This window comes from Varanus komodoensis, unplaced genomic scaffold (assembly GCF_004798865.1).
Source record: "Varanus komodoensis strain SLA01 unplaced genomic scaffold, ASM479886v1 scaffold61, whole genome shotgun sequence".
Classification (NCBI taxonomy): domain Eukaryota; kingdom Metazoa; phylum Chordata; class Lepidosauria; order Squamata; family Varanidae; genus Varanus; species Varanus komodoensis.
Genome location: NW_025336236.1, coordinates 1,134,566 through 1,161,726, shown reverse-complemented (window position 1 = coordinate 1,161,726; position 27,161 = coordinate 1,134,566). Strand labels below are relative to the sequence as shown.

Genomic DNA, 27,161 nt, shown 5'->3' with positions numbered 1-27,161 from the left:
TCTCGATTTCTCCCCACGATAACATTTCTTCCACTACCCTTGAACCTAGCTTGGCCACATTCATCAACATATAGCCCTTCCTTGTTGTAACATCTTAAATATTGCTGTGGCTTGTAACCCAGACCTGCATGTCAGCCAGCCCTGGGTTCACATATCTCACTTTGGCCTCATGCAAATCATTTAAAGAGCTTTTCTACACAAGACTGAAGTTTCTGCTTCTGGATTCTTTGGAGGATTTTCTTTCTCTGCCTTCTTATACATCCACTACGTGGTGCAGAATGTAGCAGAATTGTGCAAATAGAGGGTTTCATGCCCCTATTCACATATAAGACTGGACTTTCCTTGATCTTTTTTTAAGCCACAGGAAACTGTTGGGAAGAATGGGAGAGGCTCTGGAGGAGGAGAATGTTATGAAAATCATATCAAGTTGCTGTCACTGAGGAATCACAAGTACACAATAAAAGACTTGAGTAGAAAGGCTGTGATGCCACCACATCAGTAATATGAACATCATAAAAGCAATTGGGTTTCTAAAGTTGGCATATATTCTGTTAACCATTCTGAGAGTTCATCTAATTGAATAGCATAGAAATAATCTTACATAATAAATAAACACTGAGAACATACGGGGTGTTACACATACAGCTTGGACATACACATAAATGGAGCAGGCCATTGGGAGAAGGCCTCAAGCTTGCTGCATGTATATAGCCTTTAGGGTGAATATTTTTAGCAGTAGTTTTTGGTTTTAGTGCACAATGTTGGGGAGGAGACTGGTGACCCCACGAATGGCTGGAGTGGGCCTGTGTCATTGTTAAAAATTTAACATGCCAATTTTAGCAAGCGGCAGAAATGTTGCAGGCAGGCACTCTCTTGTTTAACTGGTAAACCATTCTGGGAGCCTCTTGTAGAGAGCAACATCCAAATATGTCAAATATTTGTGGAAGGCTCTTGAATCTAGGGTAGGTTCTGTAAAAAGGGAAAGGGGACTCCCCCCCCCAGCTCTCTATTGCCCCCTTCTCATCTGCTTCAGCAGCTGGATGTACCTCCTGGTAGCCTTTACCAACCTGGTGTCCACCAGATCGGTTGAACCACAATGTCCAAAATCCCCCAGCCCTATGCAGTGACATGGAGGCACCACAGGGGGCTGCAGGAGAAATGGCAAATGTAGATCACATCCTTCCCTTTGCTGTTTGTAGAAACCTCTACTGGTTCAGAGTGCATTCTATTAATGGAACATAGGGGAGCATGTCCCCACAAAGCACATCTTTTTACAGCCTTGCATCTATGCAGCAAGTTTGTCTGTCAGAGCTCTGCAGAGTAAGAAAGGAATAGAGCAAGTAAAAACCTTGGTTTTTTGCTGACACTTCTACTAGGTCCTTTCTGGATTAAATCATTCACAACTGCTCTGACTTGGACTCCATGTTGGATCCACTGCAGATTCTGAGTGTTTTTTACTGCCACCTGATCACTTTCATTTGGATGACTCTCAGTAGTGGAGCTACAGACAGTTTACTAGAAGTGTGGCCTGCCACCAGCATAATGTATATTTGCCTAGTATGGTTGATAACATTAACTAGAGGGGGAATGACTGATTCCATCCAGGAAGGGGCAAATACTTACTTGGAGCAAGAGATAGTCCTTGCCACCTTGAAGATGAGACTGCTTTGAAGAAATATCCCTGCTTTGCTTCACTATTAGGCTGGGCTGCATCTAATCCACTTTTTGGAGGTCAGGTACCTGAGCAGGTTGCCTTAGTTTCCTATAAGCTCTTGAAAAGACAGGAATGCATCCTTGCTGGTTCTGCTTTTTCCAGTGCTCTTGACATGGTATCTTTCTGGATCACCTGTCTGGGTTGAGTGCAGGAAGCACCATGTTTCATACTGTATACTCCAAATTAGGCCATGCTGTCTAATCTCTTTAAGGGTAAATGTCTTATGCCTGACCTTTTTACTGCAAGAATTCCAGTATTCATTATTCACCATTTATTGATATCTCACACTGGCTACTGTAGGATGGTAGGTCCTTGCTCCTAACTCAAGTTTATCCAACATAGTTCAGGCCTGGAAGTCTGTGGCAGTAATATTTCTATAGATGTGCTACAGTGTTGGCAGAAAAGTCCTGTATTGCCCAAATACATGTAGGTTTTGCTGTCAAATTACTCCCATTGGTTACGCATTGTCATCCATGTGCCTACATTGAACCTGACAAAAATGGAGTAAGGGCATGATCCTATGAGGATATCTATACCCTCCAAACATGAAGATTACAAGTATCTTACGAAGGGTGGAAAGAGGTTTCCTCTATGCTCTTCCAGCCCTGAAGTGCTGGCTGTATAACTGCAATGTGTTGCAGTGTGCGGGAAGGAGGCTGAAGTGTTGCCACGATATCTTGAATCTTCGGGTACCCATCTCCTCCCTTTCCCTTCCCTTCTCTCCACTGGAATTCCCCCTAAACACCTTTCTCCAAGATTGCAAAAGCAACTTTGGAGAAGCAGCTGGGTGATTTTCTGAGCTGGCTGCAGGGGATGAGAGGTGCTCAGGGAACAGAGTTCTAGCCCTGAAGGGAGAGCTGTTTTCTGATTTCAGAGCTGGGATTCCAAAAGTCCTACAGTCTTCTAATGTTTCCTGTGGGCCACAGGTTACCATAGTTTTTCTTCATCTCCATTTGCCTTGAGGGTTCCTTCAGTGCTTTATTTCTACTCCTTTCCTATCCTGAATCCATTCATTAAAATGCTTAAATTGATGGAATGCATTTTTGCTGGATTACAATCTTTCCGGGGATGATGAGTGGAGTGATTTTTCCAAATGAAACCTCTGAAGTGCGGGTGAGCTTGTTGAAGATCACAAAAATTATTACATGAAACAAGAGCGGAGAAATCAGGTAAAATTTGAAGTAATGGCAAGTTTCTCTTTTGGATAATTTAGGTACTGAAAAAAGTATGGAAAGTTATTAGAACCACTCTTTTCCCAATTCATCTGGAGGTAGGATTGTGTCATCTACATGGAGATGACAACTAATGCTACTTATCTGACCTTTATTCTGGAATCAGTAATGGAAAGTAATAAATTGATAAATAAAGTACTTTGGACAGACGGCTGATCAGACCAGTGTCAGTAGCTGGATGGGATTGCACTCCTCTGCAGATAGCAGGTTTGCAACTTACATGGTTCTTCTACATCCAGCTGTTTTTATGAAATCTTGAGTAGTAGCTAAAAGAACCATGAACCAAAAGCTGGTAAACTAAGTTCGCCCCCTTCTGGAAAGAGATGGTCTGGCCACAGTTAATCATACTTGAGCAATATCCAGAATTGGATTACTCTGTTTCAAAATAGTGGCAAGATTCAGATGGTCAACTTAAGCTATAGTAGTAATAATATCTCACCAATACATATTTATTAAATTTCTATCCCACCCTTAGTCAGAATGACTCTTGGTGTGAGTTACAAAATATAACTGAAAGAACATTTATTACTTTGTCTGGATTTTTCTCTGGTCCAATTCGACATACAGATTCTTACTCTTCTTCCTCATTCATCTCTGCCTATTGAGATAACCTCAGCTCATCACCAATTTCTTCTATTTCCAGAGAGGTGGTCACTGAAGATGGTCTTTTCTGAAGTTGTAGCTTTGGAATTATTTCATAAGAAAGCTAAAAGTGCAGTTGCTTGTTGTTCAGATGTCAGGCTGAAGTTGTCACTGTCTTTGTATATCTTTAATTTTGTGTATTGTGGCTAGCTATGTCATTCTTTTTTTAAAGTAATAAATACATTAAGGAGGATTTTAGTGGGATTTACTTCTGGATAAATATTTTAAAGCTAGTACTTAAAGTATTGTTACATTGTATAATTCTACTTTTTCTTTGTTTTAATCTAATATTTTATTGTTTTCTTAAATGAGATGCAGAAAGAAAAAGGGTATAAGAAAAGACATGAAGAAATTGCCAAGGGATTTTAAAGCAATATCAATACATCCATAATCGGCAAATTTCCAAAGAGACTAAAAATTTCTAGCTTTTTGAGGATCAATAATCCATTGAAGCTTGAAAAAAGAATAACTATAATTCTCTATATCAACAAATTTTTCAATAACTTTAAATCAATTATAAATCATCAACAGCATTTTAATAAACTTCCTTAATTCTCCTTTTTTCATACATCATTGATTAAACCTTCTTGCTTTGTAGGCCAGCATGAGGGTTTTTATCAATGAAAAGACAAGTTATAGATTTCTGAAATAAATTAATAAAGGCATGGTATATTTAAAATATTTACTATGTGTTTCCATCTCTTGTTTTAAGAAGAAAAATATTGTAATAATATTTAATATACTACATATAAATAGCAGATATATTTTGAAGATGAATCAATTTTTGATTATTTGCATACATTTGCATCTAACGGGCAACTAACCAGCAGAAACTAGATACTACCTACTTAATCCTCATTTCGGTGTCGCACGGTAGAAAAAAAATCAATACTAGTTATGGAATAAACAATGCCGCTCTATGACTCTATCAGTATAGTTTGGCCTCCTGCCACTAGATGGTGCTGCTCCTCTAACAAGTTAATGCAACTAACTTCCCAAAACTCTATCTAAGACTAAACCATCTGCCGAGACAGAAAGGGAAGGGAGGCGACACAAAAGGGGGAATTACTATCTTTATCCATTTTTTCCTCCTTGCCGACCGGTCAAGATCATGAGGAATCACACAGAAGGAAAATTAGTGTAACACAGAGAGGTCCTAAGCAAGCTGAGTTGAATCCAGCCATTACGTTCTTTCCTCCTCCCACCGGTTTCGTATATCAAGTGGGACGGCTCCGGCGCGCTGGTTTGAGTTATGACGGCGGGAAGGAGCAGTTTGGGAACGCGTCGGTGAGCTTGTGCGCGTTTTCTTTTCCTTTTTTTCCTGTTTGCTCCTCCTGCCCTGACGGACCGAAATTGTTGCCCCTGTCGGGATTAGGGCAACGGGTGAGTATCTGCATTAGTGGAAAAGAGCCGGAAGGGGAGTTGTGCCGAACGGGGGCGGGGAGGGCCGAACGCTGAAGTGGGGGGGGGGGGGGAGAGAAGGCGGAAGAGCTGTGGAACGTTGGCGTGGCTTGGCAACGGTTGCTAAGTGCGAGCGTTGCCCCGATGACACCTGTTCGCGGTGCACACATGCATGTGATACGTGTTATAGTATGTTGCATTCTGGAGCTTTGCGACCCATCTTTGGCTATTGGTGGCATAAAAATGAAGTCAGATGGAGGGGGGGCAGGGGACTTGAGAGCAGAGCGAGAGGTGGGTGGAGCAACGGAAAGTAAAGAGAAAGAGGAAAACCTCCAGAGGCTCTTGTCCTGAGCCCTCAGAGGGCGTTCGGTCCGCCAACGCGCCCAAGCTTGAAATGGGCCAGCGTTTACTGGATGTTACAGGCGGGATTCATGTGAAAACAGCCTTTATGCACTGGGCTTTTTATCTCCTCATGCTGCAGCCTTTTGCTGTGGTGTCAGAGGAAGGGCCGGCATGGAAGAGGCTGGGGAGCTCCCCTTATCCAGGCACATGGGCTAGATAGTGAGGCATCTCTGATCCAGCCCAGAGTGGAGACGTACAGACTTTGCTAAATCCATTCCACCTGGCTGGTTGGTTGGTTGGTTTGTGTTGCAGATCTTCAGGTGCTTCTTGTTCCATCCTCCAGTCAATTTATTCATGCAATTTTGGACTTGCACAATTGCACGTCCAAAAATGTGCACATCTCCCCCAAATGCATATTTTCTTGCTTTTAGCTCAAGGCAGAAAATTGTATTTTGGGTCAGCACTGTTTTTCTCTGCTCCCTATGACTATATTTGTGTGAAAGGATGGAAAGTAAAGCAATCAACCCACAAATCCATGGAAAATGCAAGATTCAGGAGCAGCTATGCTGTGGCTTCTGCAGGTCAAGTTCCTAGATATCTAATCTCATCTGAGTCCCTTGCAGATTTCTCTGACATCCCTAAGCCAGTAGTAAAGCACCCCAGAGACTATTCTCACCTGTAATTTGGAAGGCATAAAATTTCTTGCTGCACACCCTTTGGATTTTCCAAATCATGAAGCTGGAGTTCTCTTAAAGGCAGCAAACCCTGTGAAAGCACAATAAAGATGGTCAGCCTCCTTTTCTTTGACCCTCCTCCCCTTTTCAGTTCTAGAAGTTGTCCTGTATCACTCCCCACAAAGAGTGGTGTGGTTCAGCAGGGTATTTTCTAGTATATTTAAACTGAAGTCGAAGGCCAGATTTTATGTGAAAATTGCAGCCCCGTTTGTGCTGAGCTAGGTGAACCAGTAAGGGATTCTGTTGGTGTACTGTCTACTCTGCAGCTCAACAGTCTCCCTACCTTTTGTCTCAGCTGTGATGTTGAGATTCCCCAAGGCTGCTAATCCTGAGAGATGTTAACATGCATGCTGAGGATGTCCTATCTGGGGCAGGTCAGGATTTCATGGACTCCATGGTAATCAAGGGACCACCCCTACATATTATCAGCCCATAACATGTAGCTGTGCACACTCCAGATTTGTTTTTGTTTTTCAGCTGGGCATGAGGATAGTGATCTGAAGGTAGAGAGCTTTGAAAAGGTCCCTTTGTCACGATGACAAGGTCCCTTGTCAGATGACATGGTCCTTCAGTGGGTACCATCAAGCACGATATTCTTCTGGAGTGACCATCTGAGTTGGAAATGAAGGGTACTGCTGAGTGGAACAGTGGTTCCGCTCAGGCTCCAGAGGGTGATGGTTAGGGAATATTACTCTGCCCAGTGGTTGTTGGTATCAAAAGCTGCTGAAAAGTTTGGTTTTTCTTTTTCTGCTCCTCTGTTGCTAAAGATATTTTCCACAGCAGAAGCAGCAGAAGTCAGCAGCAGGGGTTTCAAGAGGGGAGGTAAGGCTATTGGTGTGTAGCCTCTCAGCTGATTCCTTCGTAAACTAGTATTTGATTTCCATATATCTAAGATTAGGAAAATGTGCTCTCGACCAGTATTCATGGATATACTTGAACTGTGGCACTTAGTTTAAAAACTGAACATTTAATAACTTGTTGTTTATTGCTAACATTGGGCTTCTTTTTTTCTGAAGTCATTGATAAATAGCTGGTCTACAGCTTCATGTAGTATGCTAGACTCACAGGTATAATTGCTGTCTGTATTTTTCTTGTGACAAGCTGGATGTAAGGGACAGGATGATTACTGCTATGCAGGTTATGCCCACTATATGTGTGTCATTCCTTCTCTAATGACATGGAATGTAGATCAAAGGATAGGAGGGACATAGAATCCTAGGAAAGAATAGAGGTAAGTTTCTAAATATTACTATGATGACATTTCAAATATCAACACAATCACACTCTAGATTGTATACAGCTAAAAGATACTCATGTATCTCTATACAACACCAACACAATGAAGGCCTGTGTATGTGAGTATGGGGATTTTATTAGTATTTATTATTAAACTTATATTCTGCATCATTAGCCCAAACAGCTCTCTAAGCATATTATTTAACAGTTTGTGCAGTTAGAAATAGCAGTTTTGCACTTACCCACTGATGTCCCCAGGGATGTTCTGAAAGCACAATATACTTTGCTTGCTAAGTACTTGAATGAAAGACTGTTTAGGACGTTTTACAGAGAAGTAGCTGTGTGAGCGTGTTGCAGCAAAAAAACCCCCAAATTTTGTTCTACCTTGAAGATTTTATTCTGGCATAAGCTTGCAGAAACATTGTTCAGTTCATTCAATGCATGAAATGCCTAGGAATTTTAAGGACCTCTGGTATGCTGCTCTTTATAAGACAGTGTTCCTTAGATGAAGGTGTACCACTGTAATAAAGATCTGTTACTGTTCCTGCTCTAAGGTACATGAATCTAAAAAGAAGGGTTATCACTGTCAGGTAATGTCCCACTTTTACCTATTTCAGTGTTAAGGTGATGCCAAAGAGAAAAGCAAGAGGAGATTCCAGAAAGAACCTTCGAGTAAGTGGCACATTTCTTTTCTTTTTCAAGAAGCAAATGAGGTATTTATCAGTCATATGTAATACAGAGCCTTGAACCAATCTATATCTGAGTTGACACTGGGAGTTAGGTGACAGTGACACCTATATTGACACTGACACAGATATTTAGGTGACACACTCCTAGCACAGAGCCAGAAGTGTCCGGCCCCCGTCCCACCCCCCGGAAGAATTGGTTGTCAGTGCAGATAATTTTATTTCTTTGCAGTTGTGTTCACGTGCGATTCAAGCCTATTACATATTTGTAAGCACACACATGCACATTCAAATATGTAAGCAATAACACTGGTAAGTATATTGATTTTCTGGTGTTAAACATATCAAGGACTTGGGAGCAGAAATCCAAAGAACAAAAAAAGAAAAAATATAGGTCGAATTTTATTGGTTACAAGTGTAATGCAATGGTACATAAATCTACACTATAATAATTTTTTTCCAAAGGATGCCATGCAATACCGCTCAATTTCCCACAAGGCTCCATCTGCAACAGATCATAGTGGGTGATTTGAACTTGAGAACTTGAGCAAAGGGCTATGGCCAGTCTTTGGTGGAAGTGAATCCCAAATTTTTTCTGGTCAGTTTTGGGCAGGGTTTTGATGATGAAAGAAGCGCATCATTCTGGGTCATTGGACTAAAACATTTTTCAAAATTTTTAAATCAACAGTATTGGAGCTATAATTGTGCTTGATTGTTCTTGCCTGCTCACTTCTCTGTTGACTACCCCAGTTTATTTACTCTCAGTGTAGTGATTTCAGCAAATCCATGTACTAAGTTTAGAGGAAGAATAGATGAATTCCAGTTTGGCATGTTCAGAGACTCCAGTCATATTTAGTATTTCAGCACCATCTCATGCAATTCTTGCTTAGTAATGTTTTGTCCTATTTCTTCTTGGACTGTGTTCTTTGGGCCCTCTTTTCATGTTTATAGTCAGTTGCTAAGGACTTCTATAGTTAAATTGTAAATGTCATATCACATGGATACATTAATTCCCACTGTGCATATTGTATGTAGAAAGATCATTTTCTAGATAGTGCCCCTTTTGCAGCCAGAGCCTTCCATGGTGGAGTAAGCCTGCCTGCATACATGTGTACACCCATGAATGCATACTCTTAATTATATATTCCCTTTATTTGCCTCATGCAGATTTTTAAATTATGAGGTGTGTTTTATTAAAGTAATTCCTTCATCATTGTCTCTGTGCATCACACATACGGGTTTTTGCTGCATTTTCCTTATTCTAAACCAGTATTTCAGTTTTTTTGTATTTTATACTGGTATATATCTCTGCCATTGGATTTTACTTTACTTCCCCTCACTCTTTAGAACAAAGTCGACTTTCACCTTCATGCTAAATTGCTTCTCTTGCAGGAGCCGGATGTATCCTATATTTTGAAAATTCCTGAAACTGGGCAATCAGAGGAGCCTGATGATTTGTTTGGTTAGTGGTGACACTCACATCTTTGAATTTGATTGGATATAGTGCTTACTAGGGTTGTCAATGGGTGTTAGTCCCTAGAATTGTGACTAAGCGTTTTAGCTCATTTTCTCTCTGCTCTCCTCTTAACCCTGTTTTCATTTGCTGTTTGTTGTTTTTCTGGAACCCTGTACCAGCAGCAGTGATGGTTGCTCTTTTAAAAAGAAATAAACCAATTTAGGTAGCAGAAATGTGCACAATAGGAGCTATAGAAGTATTTTTAAAAAAATTTAAAAAAATCCAGACTTGCACAGTTGTGTGCTTAGATTTTCCTGAAATCTAGAATCTTGCTTGGCCAGTGTCCTGGCAAGCATCTGAAATTCAAATGCAATAGGTAATATCCATGGATATTGACAAAGCAAGGCTGCATATAGGTTAATTAGCATAACCTTGACAGCTGTCAATTGAATAGTAAAACTTTAAACAGGTTTTTACCTGGGAGAGGATAGAGAGTACATCTCCCACTTAACAGTGTGATCCCCTAGTCTTAAGTACTGCCCTCACAGCTCTTGGTGCCCTTCATCTTTTCCTCAAGCGTCTAGGTACTCCAGAAAGGGGAAAACTGCATTCCATCCCTTTTCACGAGCGCTTATGCATGCGTATTTCATTGCCCCCTCAAAAATGCTCAAATTTGGCGGATAGGTTTTAAAAACTGAACCCTTTTTTTTGACGTAAGCACTTGTGAGAAAGGGAAATTAAAGGATTATTTGGAAGAAACAGTACTGGTGAAATATCCAGACTTCTCCTGTGGTTACTTTTTTTTTTTTTTTTTTTACTCTTAGCTGTGGGAAAGCAGTAACAGCAGTATTGCAAACAAAATAGTACTGGTCATTGTTACTAGATTTTTCTGCTTTGTTTAGATCATCCTTTACATAGCACTGCTGTGTCTTCTTATGAGGAAGAGGAAGTGGACAAAGATCCATGTTCAGAGCCTGATGGGACAACCAGTCATTCATGTGAATCAGAGCCAGCAAAAAAAAATACACTGGAAAGGTATCTCTGAAATAGATTTGAGGACATATTTATCTTTCAAATACTTTCTGTGTAATCATTCTCCACTCACTCATGAACACTGCATTCACTCACACAACTTTAGCTAGTTATATAATATGCTAGCCATGCTAATCCAGGTCATCCATTTAATGACAGTATAGAACTACATCTTAATACTCTGGTACTCCTTTATGCAAATAAGTGTCACTTTCTGACAATAGTATTTGGAAAACATTTATTGCCAAAGCACAAGCGAAGAATGCAGATAAGTGAGTAATGATGCCCATCCTCCTCTGTTTTCTACACATATCTCTGCAATCCAACATAATTTCTTTGAGATGTCTCTTACTTGAGGAATAGCAAAATCAATCTTAGAGAATGACTGCAGGAATATTCTTAAATTACAGGATAATTCAGTGCAACCAAACCTTTATATAGCTAAAGGGTTAAAATATTTAATAATTTTGGTTTAGATTTTTGTACTTTCCCTGAGTTATTAAGAGTGAATGTTTGGGTCTTGCAATACTCACAGTAGTTTTGGCCAGTTTTGCCAGGAGATGCATTTATTCAGTTTTTGTAAGCTGTACAACTAAATCAAGCTTCAGTGCCTATTAGTGGAAACTGTATCCGTGCAGTGTATGTTCCTTTAACCATTACAGAGCAGTCTTATGCCAATAAACTCAGAAATAAGTCTCACTGAAGTGTGCATGAAATTGCAGCTTTAGTCATGCAGTCATTTGCATTTCTCATCCACATTTTCCTTTTTTGCCGTACATGTGCACTCACCCTTTGGTTCATATGTTCAGTTGGTCATTACTGTATTGTAATGCCAACTCCTTGTTTGTCTGAACACCTTCCTGGCAATGGCACACAACTCTTTCGTGACAGTATTGAAATTCCTTAGCAAATAGAGCCTTGGGAAAGGTAAAGAGTTATTTATATTTTAATGTTGAAAACTGCATTCCAACATACATTGTATTATTTGGAATTTTCCTAGCAAAAATCAGCCTGCCTTGAAATCAAGAATGGAATTAGAAGATTCTGAAGAGGAACCTGTGAAAGAAAATATGGTACTTATTATTTTATGAATATTTCCCCTTTTTATGGGGAGAGGGGTTGAAGTTTGAACAGGTCCAATTGTGGTTACTGTAAACATAAATGGCCATAAATTTGAGGTTTCTGTAACATTGTACAGAAATGTAACAGGACTGCTCATCATGTGAATTTATGTAGTACAAGTGTATTTATTGTCCATATAACATACTTATATTTTGTGGTTTACCTATTTGTACTTGCTGAAAGGATGCAGTGCTACTTGCATGTAAGGATGCATGTAAAATAAAGGGATTGCATTGCATTCCCTTTCTCTTTAATGTAAGAAAAATCTCTTGATTATTAACATTTAGAAATCAACAGAATGTACACCTAGTGTGGTAAACCATCATCTGCATTGTCATAAAGGATAAACTTTCTAGAAAGCACTATATTGGATAGAGTCATAGATCTTATGAAGTATTTGCATACTGATAAGGTTAGAAATGATCAGTATGCCCCAGATGTACTTTGCAAATGAAGGACTCAGCCACTTACCTGGTTGGTTGGTTGGTTGGTTTTGGGGAAAATGTCTGTTTTATTCATTAGACTACTCAGACATGTGGAGTCAAGAAAAGAGAACAAACCCTAATTTAGTTATTTTCATTGTACTTTTCACTGGTGGAACAGATGCATTCAAGTTTGTGGGGTGCTGTTGCAAATAAGCAGATAGTGCCTCTGACATGGTATTCTTGGTACTTCCTGTACGAATGTGGCAAATAAGTACAGTGTAATAATAATAAATAGTGTAATAACAATATTATTAGAGAGCCAGCTTTAAATGGTGCAGATTAGTTCCTGCCAAATGTGATTAAAATTCCAATTTCCATATATTTAAATATGTCTGCCTCCTATCCTAACAGTTGCCTAGAAAGAGAGCTAAAGCCTTTGTGAAGCAGATGGGATCTTCACCAGAGATGGAGACAGACTACCTAGGTAAGGAAAAGACCATGTATTACTTCTTTTGAGGTTGATGCTGAACTTTTCTTAGCACTTAATCTCTGTGATGATAAAGCTAGAAGAGTGAGCACTATATGATGACAGATGATACTTTTTCAGCTTCACAGCACATAAAAATGATATGCTGTAATATATGCCGTTTATCTTTTAAAACTCCTTGTTTATAACTGGGAATAATTTTTAGACATCTTGGGAGGTGGAAGGGATGGAAACTGTAATACCAAAGTCTGCTTCAAACACTATTTGCAATTTTATTTAGATTCAGATGATGATCCAAATTTGATAAAAGTTTGGGACCCTAAAGGGCGGAAAAAAGTTGCCAGCCATGTCACAGAACTGGATGTTATTCTGGATGAGTTTGAGAAAATAACAGCAAAATACAAGTAAGCTGAAAACTGTGTTGTGATAGACAACCTAAGATGTAATTTATTATTGCTTTTTATCTCTCATTGCAGCTGTGTTTAGATATTTTACTACATCAGCACAAGAAAGTGTTTGTAAAGGTTTACAAATAGCTAACTTTTGTAGACTATTACATGGTATCTGGTATGTTATTTAAAGCCAGCAGGAAGACATTATATGAAAAGATAACCAACAGTGTTTAGCTAAAAATTATCTCCTAAACCCCACATTTATTATTATTATTATTATTATTATTATTATTATTATTATTATTATTATTACATTTCTATGCCGCCCCTTGCCGAAACCTCGGGGCGGCTTACAACATGATAAAATACATTGAAATACAATAGTACATAATAAATTACCATTAAATACAAAAATACAAAAAATACATTGATTTACAAATATAAAATTAAAATTATCAGTATAAAATAAAAATATAGGAGGAGAAAGAGAAGGAAGAAGAAGTTGCCCTGGCCAGATCATATGTTTTAACAATTGAAATGATGTTTAAATAAAAAGGTCTTTACCTGGCGCCGAAAAACCAGCAACGACAGTGCCAGGCGGACCTCTCTGGGGAGTGAATTCCATAGGTTGGGCGCCACCGCAGAGAAAGCCCTCCTCCGGGTACTTACTCTCCTAATTTCTTTCATGGAGGGTTCCCGGAGAAGGGACTCTCCCGCAGATCTCAAAGGGCGGTCAGGCATATACGGATGTAAGCGCTCGTTCAGGTAGCCAGGACTCAAGCCGTTTAGGGCTTTATAGGTCATCACCAACACCTTGAATTGGGCCCGGACTTCAATGGGAAGCCAGTGAAGCTGACGGAGGACTGGAGTCATGTGAGCATAACGCCCCATCCCCGTCAGCAACCTGGCAGCTCTGTTTTGCACCAATTGAAGTGTTCGGACTGTCTTCAGGGGAAGCCCCACGTAAAGCGCGTTACAGAAGTCTAGGCGGGAAGTCACCAGCGCGTGTGTCACCGTCGCCAGGCAGTCGTACTCCAGGTAGGGGCGCAGCTGATTAATCAGTCGAAGCTGAAGGAAGGCATTACATTTAAATCTAACTTGGTATGAGAACAGAACTAAGTAAATTACCATTTCAAACAGCTGTGTGATAATAGGCTTATAGTAGGAATTCAGCTGATTAACAGCAATAATACATGCTTTAAATGATAGTTGAATGACACTACTTTTCACCATTAGAAGTTACAACTATTGATATATTTTTTCAGAAGAAATTTAAATTGTTGGAAACACTATCTGGTATTTTTGTCCATCCAAAGGATTTAGAATTCTAGTACCTAGAATTTTTATCTTCTAATGAAAATCACACTTGTTTAAGCAGAGAGATTTGTTCAATGTGTATATATTCTTCCTTTTTTCAGACATGGAGTACAACCAAAGATCTGTAGGAAAGCTATTGATAGCTTTTATACTGGGTTCAGAAATCAACTCACCAATACTGTTAAGTACAAGTATATACTAATTGCACTCTCTGTTCTCTGAATGCCAGTCCCTATCCACACACAAGATGCAGGCCTTGGCAGACTTGGGAAGTCCTGAGGTTTACAGAAAACTTTAGATTGGTTACTACAAAATTAAAATAATAGTTATACATGAAAGATACATCTGTGTAACGATTGAACGTTTTGTGAGGACACTTGTTTATCCTCAGTTGACAAGTTAATGAAAAACTGCTCTGGGAGCATTGCTGAAAGATGCTATATGAAGCTTTTCAGTAAATGAAACTGAATCCTATTTCCTGAGGATTTCATGAGCATTGATACTTTTAGATTCTTGACAGGAAATAAATACTACATTTTAAGATTTATTCCTTCCCTGAAATAGGGAGAGAATGATAAAAACTGAGTAACTTTCCACAAATTATGTAAATGTATGCTGATTCACCACCCTACTTACCTATTTGAATCTCAGTGATGGACTGAGGAGTCTAGATAGTGTGTAAGCATTTGAGATCTCAGCTTGAGACTCCAAGGCTACACACCTGTATATAGACTCACCAGGGCTGCATTCTACTTGGCCAGGTGCCAGTTAGTGCAGCTGCAACCTTGGAAAGGTCCCAGTAGGAGGAGATGCTGGGTTGTGAGTCAAGGAAAGAGTTGCAGTATTGTAGTATCGGATGTCTTTATTATGGGTGGGCAGCTTATTATGGGCTGCCTCTCCTGCTCATTACAGGCAGCTATCTCCAGTATTCCACTTAGTGAAATTGATCCCACAGTTGTGAAAGAAACGCCTAGAAAGGGGAAGCCATTCACCTGGAAAAAATAACTTTAAAAGAAGTGTAAGCTTAACTATAGTTGACTAGCCTTTTCTTGGGACCTTGACAACCATAAAAATGTGAATTATGTCAATGCTGGCCCTCACAGTGACATTTAAAAACTGTATTCTTTTTTTAATTGTTGTATGAAATCAAGAGATTCTACAATATGACTAATTTGTGTATTATTATTATTAGGCTACAAATGCTGAGGAATTAAAAAAGACAAAACTGAAGAACACAAAGGTAAACATTTTGGAGTTGTTGAGAATTATAGATCAAATCTGGGGAGCCACAAGTTGCCCACTGCTTTTTACAGTTTAGTCTTGGTAATTGAAGGATTACCTTTTCCAAAATGAACCTATCCAACAGAGATCAGCAGAGATCATCTTCCATTTCCTAAAATTATAGTTCACTGAGATGAGAGAAGGGACTTTTTTGGTGTCTGTACCCAAACACTGTAGAATTGCCTACACAAAAAGATCCACCTGGTCTTACCTAATGGTTTTCTGCCAAAGTGTGACCTTGCCTTATTAGGAAGAATTTTGATTTTTTTAAAAAATATATTTAATGAATATTGGGGTTTTATTTATGCTCTGAGTTTGCAGCTTCATTACTTTTAAAGTAATGAAGAGTTAATATTTTATGTCTACTTTTAGTTTATTTGTAAAGGTGGGATACAAATATAAATAAATGCATAATGGCTGTAGTTACTATGCACTATTTAGACAGCCATGGGATAGATCAAAGTCCCAGTTCTGGTCTTAGAAATGCATTTTAAGGTTGGACTTGGGATTCTGATTGTGAAGTCCCCTCTCCCTGCCCTCAAAGCCCCTTCCCCATGCCAACAAAGCTAACATGGTTCTTTCTGTGCTGGTCTTGACCGCAGATCACAAGTGTGACTTCAGATCTGGCCTTGGGAGGGGGTGTTCCAGGGGAGGGAAGGAATAAGCCTCTGCCAGGATATGATGTATCCTGGTAGTGCCTCAGCCCCTCCTTCTCACAAGCTGGGGTAGAAGACATAAATAGCCAAGAATCATCTTTGTTTTTTTACAGGGTGCGAGAAGTAAGGAAGTAACCCATGCCCCCACCCTCCTCCCACCCTCTAATGGTTGCCTTTTCTTAGTTTGCAAGGTTATGAGTAGCCACATTGGATTGTACCAAATATTGTTACCCAGATAAATTCCAGCTTTGTTAGGATAACTAGAAGATAACCACAGTAAAAAAAAGTTTACCTGCAGCTGAACATGAATATGATGCAGGAAAACTATTTTAAAGTGCCATCCTGTGCATGTCAATTCAGAAGGAAGCCACACTGAATTCAATGGAGCGTCTTCCCAGACTACAGCATTAACAATTTTGGAGTTCCAAATATTTCTTGCTTCCTCATATGACTATAAGCTTTGATAGAAGTGGAAAATCTATTAAAAAGTGTAATATTAAGTCTGTCCATTTTATTGTTTAGAGTGCAGCAGGTTTAGGAGTACAACTAGTAAGACAATGAGATTTTGTTTTTGTTTTAAACTACACTTTTACTGGCATTGCAGATGATCAGAGCAACAAATAAGAAAAGGCAACGTTTAATAGAAGTTAAGGAAGAACTGATAAGGTAAGCTTTAATTGGTAACATGCTAAATAAAACAACCTGGGAATAAGTTTTAGGTTTAATTAAATCTCAGTTGGAGGAAACTTCCTGTATTACTCAAGTATCTTCTTATGCCATGTGGTATGTTCATCTTTATGGATCATTATAATCAGTTGCGATATATTTTATTGCATCCTGACATTCACTTCAAGAGATTTCTTCAAATTCCACTCCACTCACCTTGACAGGAGCTCAGATAATTGGCCACCCCCAATTTTGTGTAGGCAAAAATATCTAACCCTCCTTTTGTGAGCTAGATAAGGCTACCACCAGCTTGCTGAGGCCCATACATTCCCTCACTGCTCATGCTGTCATGAGAAACTTCATTCCCACATAAATGTGTTTCTTCTCAGACTCCAGACTTACTTTCTTATACTCATAGATCCTATGGCAGCTGTTTCTAGAGTTTGAGGAAAAGTTCCCCTGGCAGTGAAGCGGGATTCAGGGAACCTCATAAGCAACTTAAGGGCACATAGTGTCTAGCTGAAGGAGTTTAAAATGTCTAATCCAAACATTTTTTCAGCTGTCTGTACAGGGGGAATAAATAAAAACGTTTCCTGCCTTTCCTCTAGTGCTTTGCATAGTTTGATCATTATTTTTTACACCCCTGTAATGTCCAGTAGCTAAAGCTGTCTGGATGATGAACAAAAATTCAAATCACATAAACTAAGCATGGTGGTTTATTAACTATCATGTGATTATGCAAACTAGAACACAGCTTTAAGCAATCTTCTATAGAACCACTACACAGCACTTGTGACTCCCCCACCCCACAAAAAAAAACCTTTATCAAAACATAATGGTAACCCTCTTGTTTTGTAGAACTGAACCACAGCTGAAGAAACTGGAGAAAGAATATGAAGAACTAAAAGGAAAAATATCTGCTCTTGAGAATGCAGTTCAATTAGTCACCGATTTAAAAGAACTTCAACAAAAATATGGTAGTGACAGAAAGGAAAAATCACAAAAAATAGAAGTATGTACATTTTAATGTTTCAATACACTTTATTTTACATTTATTTTTAGAGTTGAAACAATGTTAACATTCAAACTCAGCTAAAATTTTCCTTCAGTAGTCCCTGGGAAAATTAACATGGGGAGCCCTAACCTAGCCTTATCCGCAGCACAAGCAATAGGTGTCTTGTATGTACTGCCTCCAGAGCAGGGTGGTTCTGCTACACTATGTATGCGAGGCTTAAGACCTTTACACCCCTAAAAATAGCTGTCATGCTGACTATCTGCAATAGATATCATGAATATTACAGGAGACCACCTCTGAGACAATATTTTATACATTTCAACCAAAATGTATGTTCTGCTTTTCCACCTAAAAGGGCCGTCAAAGGGACCATCTATGGTATGGCCTTATCATACAACTGCCCATTTGGAGTGGGTGTGGTTATACAAGGTGTCCCAAAAAAATTGACATTATTTGAAATATGAATATCTGAGTAACTCCATTTCCTAGGCAAACAAAATTAAATAAGCTTCATTTGAACAATAACAGATTTATTTATCAAAATTCCAACAAGAAATTCAAAGGGATGTAGATTTTATAACCAATTTCACAAAGTTTCACAAATGTTCAATATGCGCACCACCTGTGACACAACACATGTCAAGTTGGTAGTCCACCTCCTGCCGAACATGCTGTAGCATGTATTGCATAACATTGCATAACTAACATTAGTTTTTACCCATTTTGTTAAAATTTGAGATCATTTGAGCGAGAATTGGCTATGTTATTAGACTACGAAATGATGTCAATTTTTGTGGGAGACCCTGTATATTGTGCACTTGTGAAAACCTTTAATGGGGACAGAGACTGGGCAGATTACACTCCAACACCTTGCAACTAAGTCATGATGGGTCGTTTGTGGAACAATTCATAGTATTCCCAACAAACAATAAGCCTTGCCATGGCTTATTCTTCCTTTTTCTTCTGCCATCTGGCTCTGGCACATATCCCAAGGGATTCTGCAGCAAAATCTAACTTGTCTTACTCTCACTGCTGCCACGACTATCCCTTTTTATTCTCCAAATTTTATTAAAAATATTTTGCTGCCTCAAATATGCAAGTGTTGCTGCCCAGCTTATTGAATGGAACACTTGCTGCTTTGGCTATCGGAGCTCCCTGGCAGTTTTGGTTGTTTTTAATCCTTAAGATTGTCTGCATGTAACAGAGTGAAAGGGTTCCTGTGAGCAAAGGCTAATTACTGCTGGAATTGGGTCCAACATTAAGTTAAAAAAAAACTAGTCAATATTTGTGCAATTTTTGGACCAGTAACTAAATGGAAAGGAAAATTATGCAGATATAATGGCTAAAAAGTAAATGGAATGTTACTGCAGGTCTGCAAATGTCACTTCCTTTTACTTTCCTGTCCTGAAATCTGCTCCAATTTTGCCTCCATTCACTTTGCCTGGCCCCTCCCTGCCATTTTGATGCTTCTGAATTGTTCAACCTGGTCCCTCCTATCTTAAACGGTTTTTCTCCCCCAGTCCCAGGGGACAAATTAACCTATAGGCAACTCTGCCTCATCATTTCCCCTGTATGTTACTTCCTGCACTATCTTACTCCCCTTTGGCATACAACATGACCATCCAGCCATAAATATGTACCTGGCAAAAGACAAATCCAAAAACTTTTTGACCCTAACTGCTCATTTTTGAGGTACCAAAAAATTAAAAGTTGGGGAATAGAAAGGATTATGGACTGGGGAGGAAGAAACAAGGTAGATTTTGCTGCAGCGTCCTCTGGGATATAGAGCTGGAAGGAAGGAGGAAAAGGCCATGGCATATATGCCAGCCTGGGGTTATGCATAAGTGTCACTTCAGCAACTGTGGCTCTTTGCCACTCTTGCCAATGGATCTGTAGCCAATTGAAACAATCCACAATAAAATCAGTCTCCTGTGTTCAGATGACATGACAGTACAGTGTGGACACACACAAGCCATGGACTCTTGGCATGGCTTGTTCCCTCCCTCCTTCACACACACACACACACAGAGCACCAGCTACAGACAACACAAACCAACATGAGTTGTCATGCCATATGAACCTATGCACACTAATGATGATACATATTGTGGGCCATTTAAAAAATTCTTCTGCCATTTCATCTCATTTGTGCAACATTTCTTTAAGTAACAATGATGTTTGAAATGATAATAGAAAGGGACAGACCTGGTGAGAAAACTAGGGATAACATCAATGACTTTTCACAGTAAAATTGCCCTTGTTGTCTTCTTTTATGCAGTATGGTGTTTCCAGCCTTCCTGCTCTTCTGGTGGAATCACGAAGAATTTTAGGAGCAGAAGGTCACTTCAGAAATATCAGTGCAAAAATACAACAGTCTTTGGATCTGCAGAAGAAAAGCTAGTAATATAAAATAAACATGTTTTACACTGCCACCCTTTAAATGTATTGACATATAGTAATAATTGAAGCAGGAAACCCAAGTATTAAGTGGTTTTCATTGAGATTTGCCTCTGTTACGATACTGTAGCATAACTTTGTTGATTTTAGTCTTGCTCTACTAAACTGGCATAAAGACCAATGACTGCTTTGTCAAATAGCACAAGGTTTGAGGCAAAGGAATAGTAAGTCACGGAATCTCAGAATGCATTTGCTCAGTTACTTTACTTTGGTGCACAGGAAAAAGTGGCATTTATGGCTTTCCCACAATACTGACTTTCTAGTCTCTTCCTTGTTATGAAATGGATGCAAAAGAAAGAAATAGCCTCTGAACATTATAGTAGTAGTAATTTATTTGCTATATTAGGATTAGGGTTCCGTTTGAGCACTCACTGCAGGCAAAATGAACCGTAATAGCTATTGCCCCCCAAGCATATGCCAAGTAGAGTAACAGTAATAATAATAAACAGTAACAGAATTGCAAGCAGCGCTGCTACAAGTAATTATGCTAATACTCCTGGAATGGTCAGAGTGTCTAACAAGCCACAATGGCTAATTAGTTACTCTACAATTGTGCAAACTGGATCTACATCAATTATGTTTTAATTCTGATGCTAATTATGACAAAGTTTTTAAAAAAGCTAAAATGAAGACACTGCTTAATTCTGCAATCCTACATTTTATGCAAAACAGTAAACATAGGTTTTTTGAATAAGACTTGAACCATGGCTATAAATACTACTGGATTACTGCAGTATTGGAACTATTTCTTCCATTTTAAAAATACATGTAGTTCTCTGAACAGAATTCATTAAGTATGTCTTCTACACTGTGGTAATTTATTCATTTGAATCCCTCATTGTGCTAAGCTTCTTCCAAATTAAAAACAATCCCGTTTCCATAATGGGTATCTTGATATTTAATGAAACCCGTACTTTTGGGCATAGAAATCACTGCTGCAATCTGTGAATACTTCTACAAGCTGTCTCATCAATCTTTATCCACCATAGTAAGAGGTTGGTTGCTTGTAGTGAATAACTAATATTACAGGGAGCTCTCAAGAAAATACTGTTGGACTAGCTTATCTAACTACCACCAACAGGATCCATGACTAATTTGGTTTAATTCAGCTAAGTCTAATTTACTGCATATAGTTACTCTTTGATTTCTTTAATTTCATGTTTTATTAAAGCATCTACTAAGATCTCATCAGGTATTTCATCAATCCAGTTCTTCTGCAGCTGGAAAGTATCAACAGCTTCAGCTAGTTCTACATCTTCAGAAGTTTTGAAAAAATAAATGCCAGCCTCCTCTTCCTCCCATTTGATGCTCAAAGTTTTCTCAGCATTTGTCTCTCTGCTTTCTTGTACTGGAGTTAAATATGTGACAGTTGAGAAGCTTGTATGATCAGAATGGGTTGCTGATTTTTCTTCAATGTTCCCATTGTCATCCATTATATAGACACATTCTTCATCCTTTAAAGCAAACATTAACACGTTTGGAGAGATCATGCTGGGATTTCCTAGTTAATAACATAAGCCACTCTTTGTCCTATCCTGTTACAATTTGAATTTCAGAAGCGTCTGAATGTTAAATAACCTTGTATTATAAATAAGCTTATACCCCATAGGTCATTCATATGTAGTAGTTAGGAAAAGCCCTATTGCGTTGGGGCTTGATGACATGCATGAAAGCTATAATCCCTCTGCAACCTATCAAATAAAGAATATGCAATGGCTACTGAATGTTTCAGCAGGTCACGAAGTCTCAAGAGGACACTTTCTAATCAGTTAGGGTCTTTCAGTAAACTAAAAGTACAAAAGTAGCTCACATATGCATGTCCATCATTCACTGGTTATATTATGTGTATGGGTGAATGAGCTGTCACAGATATCTGCAGGTGAAATTTGAACATTATCCAATAATTTCTGTAACAGAATACTTTTTAGTTGACACAGATCAGATCAAGTGACTGTACTCACACACATACACCAGCTCCTATGGGCTTGCTTCATCTGCTGCGACAGTGGCATGTTCTTTAACTTGGAATTTTGCACTCTCATGACTGAGAGGTGGTTGCTGCTTCTCTGTAACACATCTTGAGCACCACTTTTGATGTAAATTCAATACATAAACTGCAAGAGTATTGTTATACACAGAGCAGCTGCCAATGTTGGTGTTAAAAGCAGACGAACCATATGCAAGTTGCTTAAGTGGGTTGCAGAGATAGGAAAAGTGATTCAGATGTGGTATCCTCAGCACTGCAAAATGAACCTTTAAGTCAGGATGTCCAAATTGCCCAGACATTGAATTAAGCTTGAGAAGATGGAATTGCGGGGGGAGGGGGGCTTTCCTCAAACGCAGCACCATTCACTGCATCCCACCCTGCCACCTTGACATGCTTTTGACAGTCATACAGGAAACACACTAACTGTCCAGAGAAGGAGACCTATAAAACCCTTGAATGTCTCCATCTAGTTGGAAAAACAAGAAATTTTCCAAAGGTGAAAGACACTGAGAAATGCCAGTTTGACACATTAAAGCCAAAGGATTACCAAGGGAAATATCTACAGCCCACTCATTTTGGATGGTCTTGGGAGTAAAGTGGGGACAGGATATACAAGATGGTTGTGTCAGTAGGAACAGTAAGAGAGTGGCTGAAGGACTGAGGAATGTGGGGGAGCACAAACAGGGTAAACAACCCACACTGCATCATTTATTCCCAGGGTGGGTTGTCATGTTGCATGAACTCCCCTTTGACTGTGTCTCCATTTTCAGTTTTATGCATATTCATGCAAAATACAAAAGTGTGAGTTGGTGCAAAGTCTAGTGCAATATTAAAGGCCTAGGAAATCTTAGTTATATTTAAAGTAGGCTTAGAAATACAGTCACAATTTTATCTTAAGCTTCCTCACTTTTCATCATTTTCTAACTTTCTTATTTAGTGAGAAAAACATACCTCTTCAAAAAGGAATGGGAGGCATACTTCAGCTGGTAACGGATAACCTATATCACATATACAAGTCAGTATGTTAGTTATAATATTTAAAATCTGTAACTAATATTTTAGGTTATACACAAGTACTTACATTCTGACTTGAAGTTTTCTGCTCTGCAAATAGGGTCATGGCATTTTTGATACCAATGCTCATTTTTCAAATCTACTACAATCCTTCAAATAGAGAGATGTTAGATTCAGTTTGGCACTCAGTGGAAACACTCTTAACTGCTATGGTTTCTAGCTCTACTCCAAATTATTAATGCTAAACATTTCTAGTTTGTTACCAATTGTATAATACACTGACTTGAACTATCCATATGTGTAAAATGAAAGTCCAATGATCTTTAGCCTACTCTGTCAAGAGAGTTACATACAGACTTCCTGACTACACATGAAATACAGTGTTACAAGGTAGGCAGAAAGTCCATGTAATATGTAAGCAGATCATGATCTGTACTATTAGTTCAAATGATCAGCTGATCAGCTCTCTCAGTGAACATATCAGAGTGCAGAGTTTCCTACTGTGGGCAAATTCCTTTGATTCCAAGGTGGAAGTACCTTACAAATACCTTATAAGAACTGGTTAAATTCAACAGGAAATGTTTTTAAAAATTGAAAATGAAAAGCAGTCAATAAAAAAGTCTTCAGTCATGATTACACATGACTGAAGTACTGCACCAAGTTAGGCATGCTTAAAGGGCAATATTTAATATGATGCTTATGCTATTGTGCATACAGTAGTCCTGCTGATACCTCTGCTCAAGCGGGATGCTTTGCTTGTGCAATGGCAATGTAATGGTTCCTAGAGAAGCATTCATTTCTAGATCAGAAAGTCAGCAGAGAACCATTATGTGAGCTCCACTGACTTGCCCCGTTCCAGAAAGGAGTTTCTCTTCATTTCTGGTTGCCTGCAGAAGCATTAGATCTCCATCCTGCAAACAGTGGGCACCATTTTCATAAAAGAATCAACATGATATTGGCAAAGGCATAAGTACCATTCTGGATACTGCCCAAAGTTCCAATAATTTATTGACTGGCATGCATGAATAATTAGATAATTCAGTTATTTTAAATCAAGAATCCAGATTTCACTAGGAACGGGGGATTAATTCTGCTTATACCCCTATACACTCTTAACTAGGAGTACAATTAATTGAACTCAGTCTAGTTTATGTTGAGTAGACAGGTGCAGCACACTGCAGTTCACTAGTGCACAGCACAGGACAGCACAAAATTTTAATGTGTACATGGCTCTTTAGAATTTGAAAAATGCACAAAGCACATATACAATTTACTGTCACACTTGGAAATCTGTATATAAAAATAGAAAGGACTGCTCTCAGTTAGAATGTTCTCATTCACTAGATGCTGGTATATCTTGCTTGGATTCATTGCAAAGGAAAATTCTTAATGTTACATAAATTCTCACCTTGTCATTTTTGTGAAATTCTTGCATTACATTATAATACGTTATAATATATTGTAATGACTTGAATCCAAAAAAATACTCAATTAAAATTTACAAACCCCTCAAACTATTTTAAGAGTGACATGAAAGTTTACATACAATATATTGTTACTTTTGTGAGCTCTGCCAATATTTTCACACCAGCGATAGTTGGAGATATCATATACAAGAAGCTGTTCAAGAGAAAAGTAATTCCATCGTCTTATCCCTGCAAAATAAGAGTTTTCAAAATGACTTCAATACTTTGAAAAATCACCTGTTTCTGCTGGATACCAAAAAAAGTCCTTACCTCCACAGATGTTATCTTTATTAACTAAAGAGAGAACGAAGTTATCAATTTCTGGATAAGGTGACCATTCATATCCTCCTATGGGGTCTATAAAAGGTACAAAAGATTTTGAACTTATTCTTCTATAGCATCTACACAATCAGAAAGGACATGAATACTTTCAAAAATCTAGCTAGGGCCTCATTGTATTGATACAAGAAGAGTCTTTTTATTCTACCAAAATCGTTCTAGCTTGTCTGAGTTTATCCTATTGTGAACAGGTTCCAGGCACATCACACCATAAGTAGTTATATGCATTCTTCAAAGAAAACTGACTTCTGGGCCTTCTTAAGTCTGCACAGGAAAAAGTCAAATCTAACTAGCTTATCATATCTCTCGTTCAAATTAATAAACATTAAACTTACTCAAATTAATAAATTCCTCTTATGTGCATCATGGTTAATTATCACAAGCTTCCAAAATGTTAAATTGACAGATAAGTTACAGCACACTAATAAAGTTTCTTGAATATGTATTTTTTCAAGTTTGTATTTAAGAGATAGAATTTTCACAGAAATATTTGGATGTGGTAAGATTCACAGTCAACTGGGGTATTTTGAATTTTGCCATAGCATTATTTATATCAATTTCTATTGATTTAAATCAATGAAATTTAAATAAGATTTAACAGAATTACCTAAATAGCAATTTAAAATGTTGCCATCGACATGCCTAGATTTTTCTCTTTCCTCTTTTGGGTTCTCACAAGTCAAAATTTTGAAACCGTCTGAAAATCTGATGAAAAACAGAAGAAACAAAGGATTGAAGAACAAAATCTCAAACTAACAAGCCACAAACATATTTTGCCTCTGTTCCCTTTTGTATTCTGTGGTCATGCAGTACAGACATACATTAAAATAATCTATTAATTCAACTTGCATAGTTTCCCCTAAGTGATTTGAGAAGCAAATGCATAAATCACTGATACAATAAACACACGTTTATTCATGTGTGTATTCAAAGCAAAAGATTGCAAGAGAAGAGGCAGAGCAAGGAGAAATCATTGTCTTGCCACCCAGCCATCTTTCTAGCTTCAGAGAGAGATCTGGAAATAACCCATTCCTTAGGTAAGGACAACCAAGGGGAATGACCACAGTTTCTGGCTGAGAGCCACATCAAGCAGTACTAGGGGGCTGCACATGCGCAAAATCTACAAGTCTGAGGATCCTCTTCTGAGCACCAGTGAGGAGAAGCCTTCTTTATCTCAGGAATCCCTGATAAGGGATTCCCTTGCTAAGAGGGAAAACTCTCAACAGTGCACCAGTGGTGGCAGATAAAGGGAGGTCTGGCAAGCTACCAGAAATGCACACTTTTAGCAATTTAACACTTTACTGGGCAAATTTCCCTTAAATCTCCCAGGATTCCAAACAGTGACAAGGTGATAGCCAAGCATGTATCATTCACTGCTGTTGCAGGTTGAACAATGAACACAATTCAGTAACATTAAGAAGAATTAGGAAAATAATTCTGAATTCCAATGAAGTGTAACTTAGTTACCTTACATTACAGATCAAAGAGGAAAAAAAATACTGTTCTTCTATGCAAGAATTCTTTGCAGGTTTAGGAACAAACTTGTTATCTTCAGCAATATCTAAAATGACACAGTTTCCGGCTTTGGATGACTTGTATAACCGGAAGTTTCTGTTCTTTGAATAAACTCCTACAGTAAGAAAGAGGTATTGGCTATATTTACAATTGTCTATGGATTTTGGAACCGAGGGCTATACATCAACAATTAAGTGTGTTTAAAGGCCACTGGTCTCAGTCTGCCAAAGCAGGCTTAAACTGTCCTGATTTATAGCTCTCTATAAATAATTCTATAAAAATAGATGTAAACCAGAATAAGCACACATATTCAATATATCAAATAGTGAAGCAGTATTGCTTCATTTTGTTTTAACATCCTATCCACAGGACCTAAAGATCCATGCTCATATGACAAAGCTGCATATTGGGTGCTCATGGAAGAGGGATTTTTTTTCCCTTGTGTATTTATAAAAGAAGCGAGTAGGCCTTGACTGAGAAGAATGTAACCCGTCTGACAGAAACATCAATTCAGCAAAATTTCAGAATTCAAATTTTAGTCTGAGTT

General features: G+C 38.5%; 2 protein-coding genes across 4 annotated transcripts in view; one reads left to right on the top strand and one right to left on the bottom strand.

The window, feature by feature from the left end:
- Positions 1-985: 985 nt before the first annotated feature.
- CENPU (centromere protein U) lies at positions 986-21,526 on the top strand. Of its 3 annotated transcripts, none has more exons than XM_044449917.1 (13): positions 986-1,731; positions 7,919-7,973; positions 9,380-9,449; positions 10,346-10,478; positions 11,476-11,548; positions 12,434-12,506; positions 12,790-12,913; positions 14,320-14,398; positions 15,411-15,458; positions 16,760-16,821; positions 17,680-17,833; positions 20,115-20,236; positions 21,465-21,526. In XM_044449917.1, the coding sequence occupies exons 2-13, from the start codon at positions 7,929-7,931 to the stop codon at positions 21,472-21,474; spliced, it is 993 nt and encodes a 330-aa protein (XP_044305852.1). In that variant the 5' UTR covers positions 986-1,731; positions 7,919-7,928; the 3' UTR covers positions 21,475-21,526. The 3 variants fall into 3 exon arrangements, with proteins under 3 accessions (XP_044305852.1, XP_044305851.1, XP_044305853.1); XM_044449916.1 differs by lacking the exon at positions 986-1,731 and adding an exon at positions 4,889-4,971; XM_044449918.1 differs by lacking the exon at positions 986-1,731 and having other exon boundaries at positions 7,662-7,973.
- PRIMPOL (primase and DNA directed polymerase) overlaps positions 20,238-27,161 on the bottom strand; it is a 19,570-nt gene continuing 12,646 nt past the window's right edge. The window contains exons 8-14 of the mRNA XM_044449915.1: positions 26,567-26,729; positions 25,719-25,804; positions 25,031-25,126; positions 24,841-24,949; positions 23,362-23,444; positions 23,232-23,278; positions 20,238-21,747 (exon numbers count right to left, since the gene is read on the bottom strand). Of these exons, the coding sequence (XP_044305850.1) occupies positions 21,427-21,747; positions 23,232-23,278; positions 23,362-23,444; positions 24,841-24,949; positions 25,031-25,126; positions 25,719-25,804; positions 26,567-26,729 (905 nt within the window). The 3' untranslated portion in view covers positions 20,238-21,426. The remainder of the gene's footprint in view (positions 21,748-23,231; positions 23,279-23,361; positions 23,445-24,840; positions 24,950-25,030; positions 25,127-25,718; positions 25,805-26,566; positions 26,730-27,161) is intronic.

What these genes read in the sequence shown, in the direction of transcription:
- CENPU (XM_044449917.1), top strand. Translation starts at nt 7,929, where the DNA reads ATGCCAAAGAGAAAAGCAAGAGGAGATTCCAGAAAGAACCTTCGA. An exon ending in ATTCCAGAAAGAACCTTCGA is followed by an intron (nt 7,974 to 9,379) that starts GTAAGTGGCACA and finishes CTTCTCTTGCAG; the next exon opens with GAGCCGGATGTATCCTATAT. An exon ending in CAAAACTGAAGAACACAAAG is followed by an intron (nt 15,459 to 16,759) that starts GTAAACATTTTG and finishes CTGGCATTGCAG; the next exon opens with ATGATCAGAGCAACAAATAA.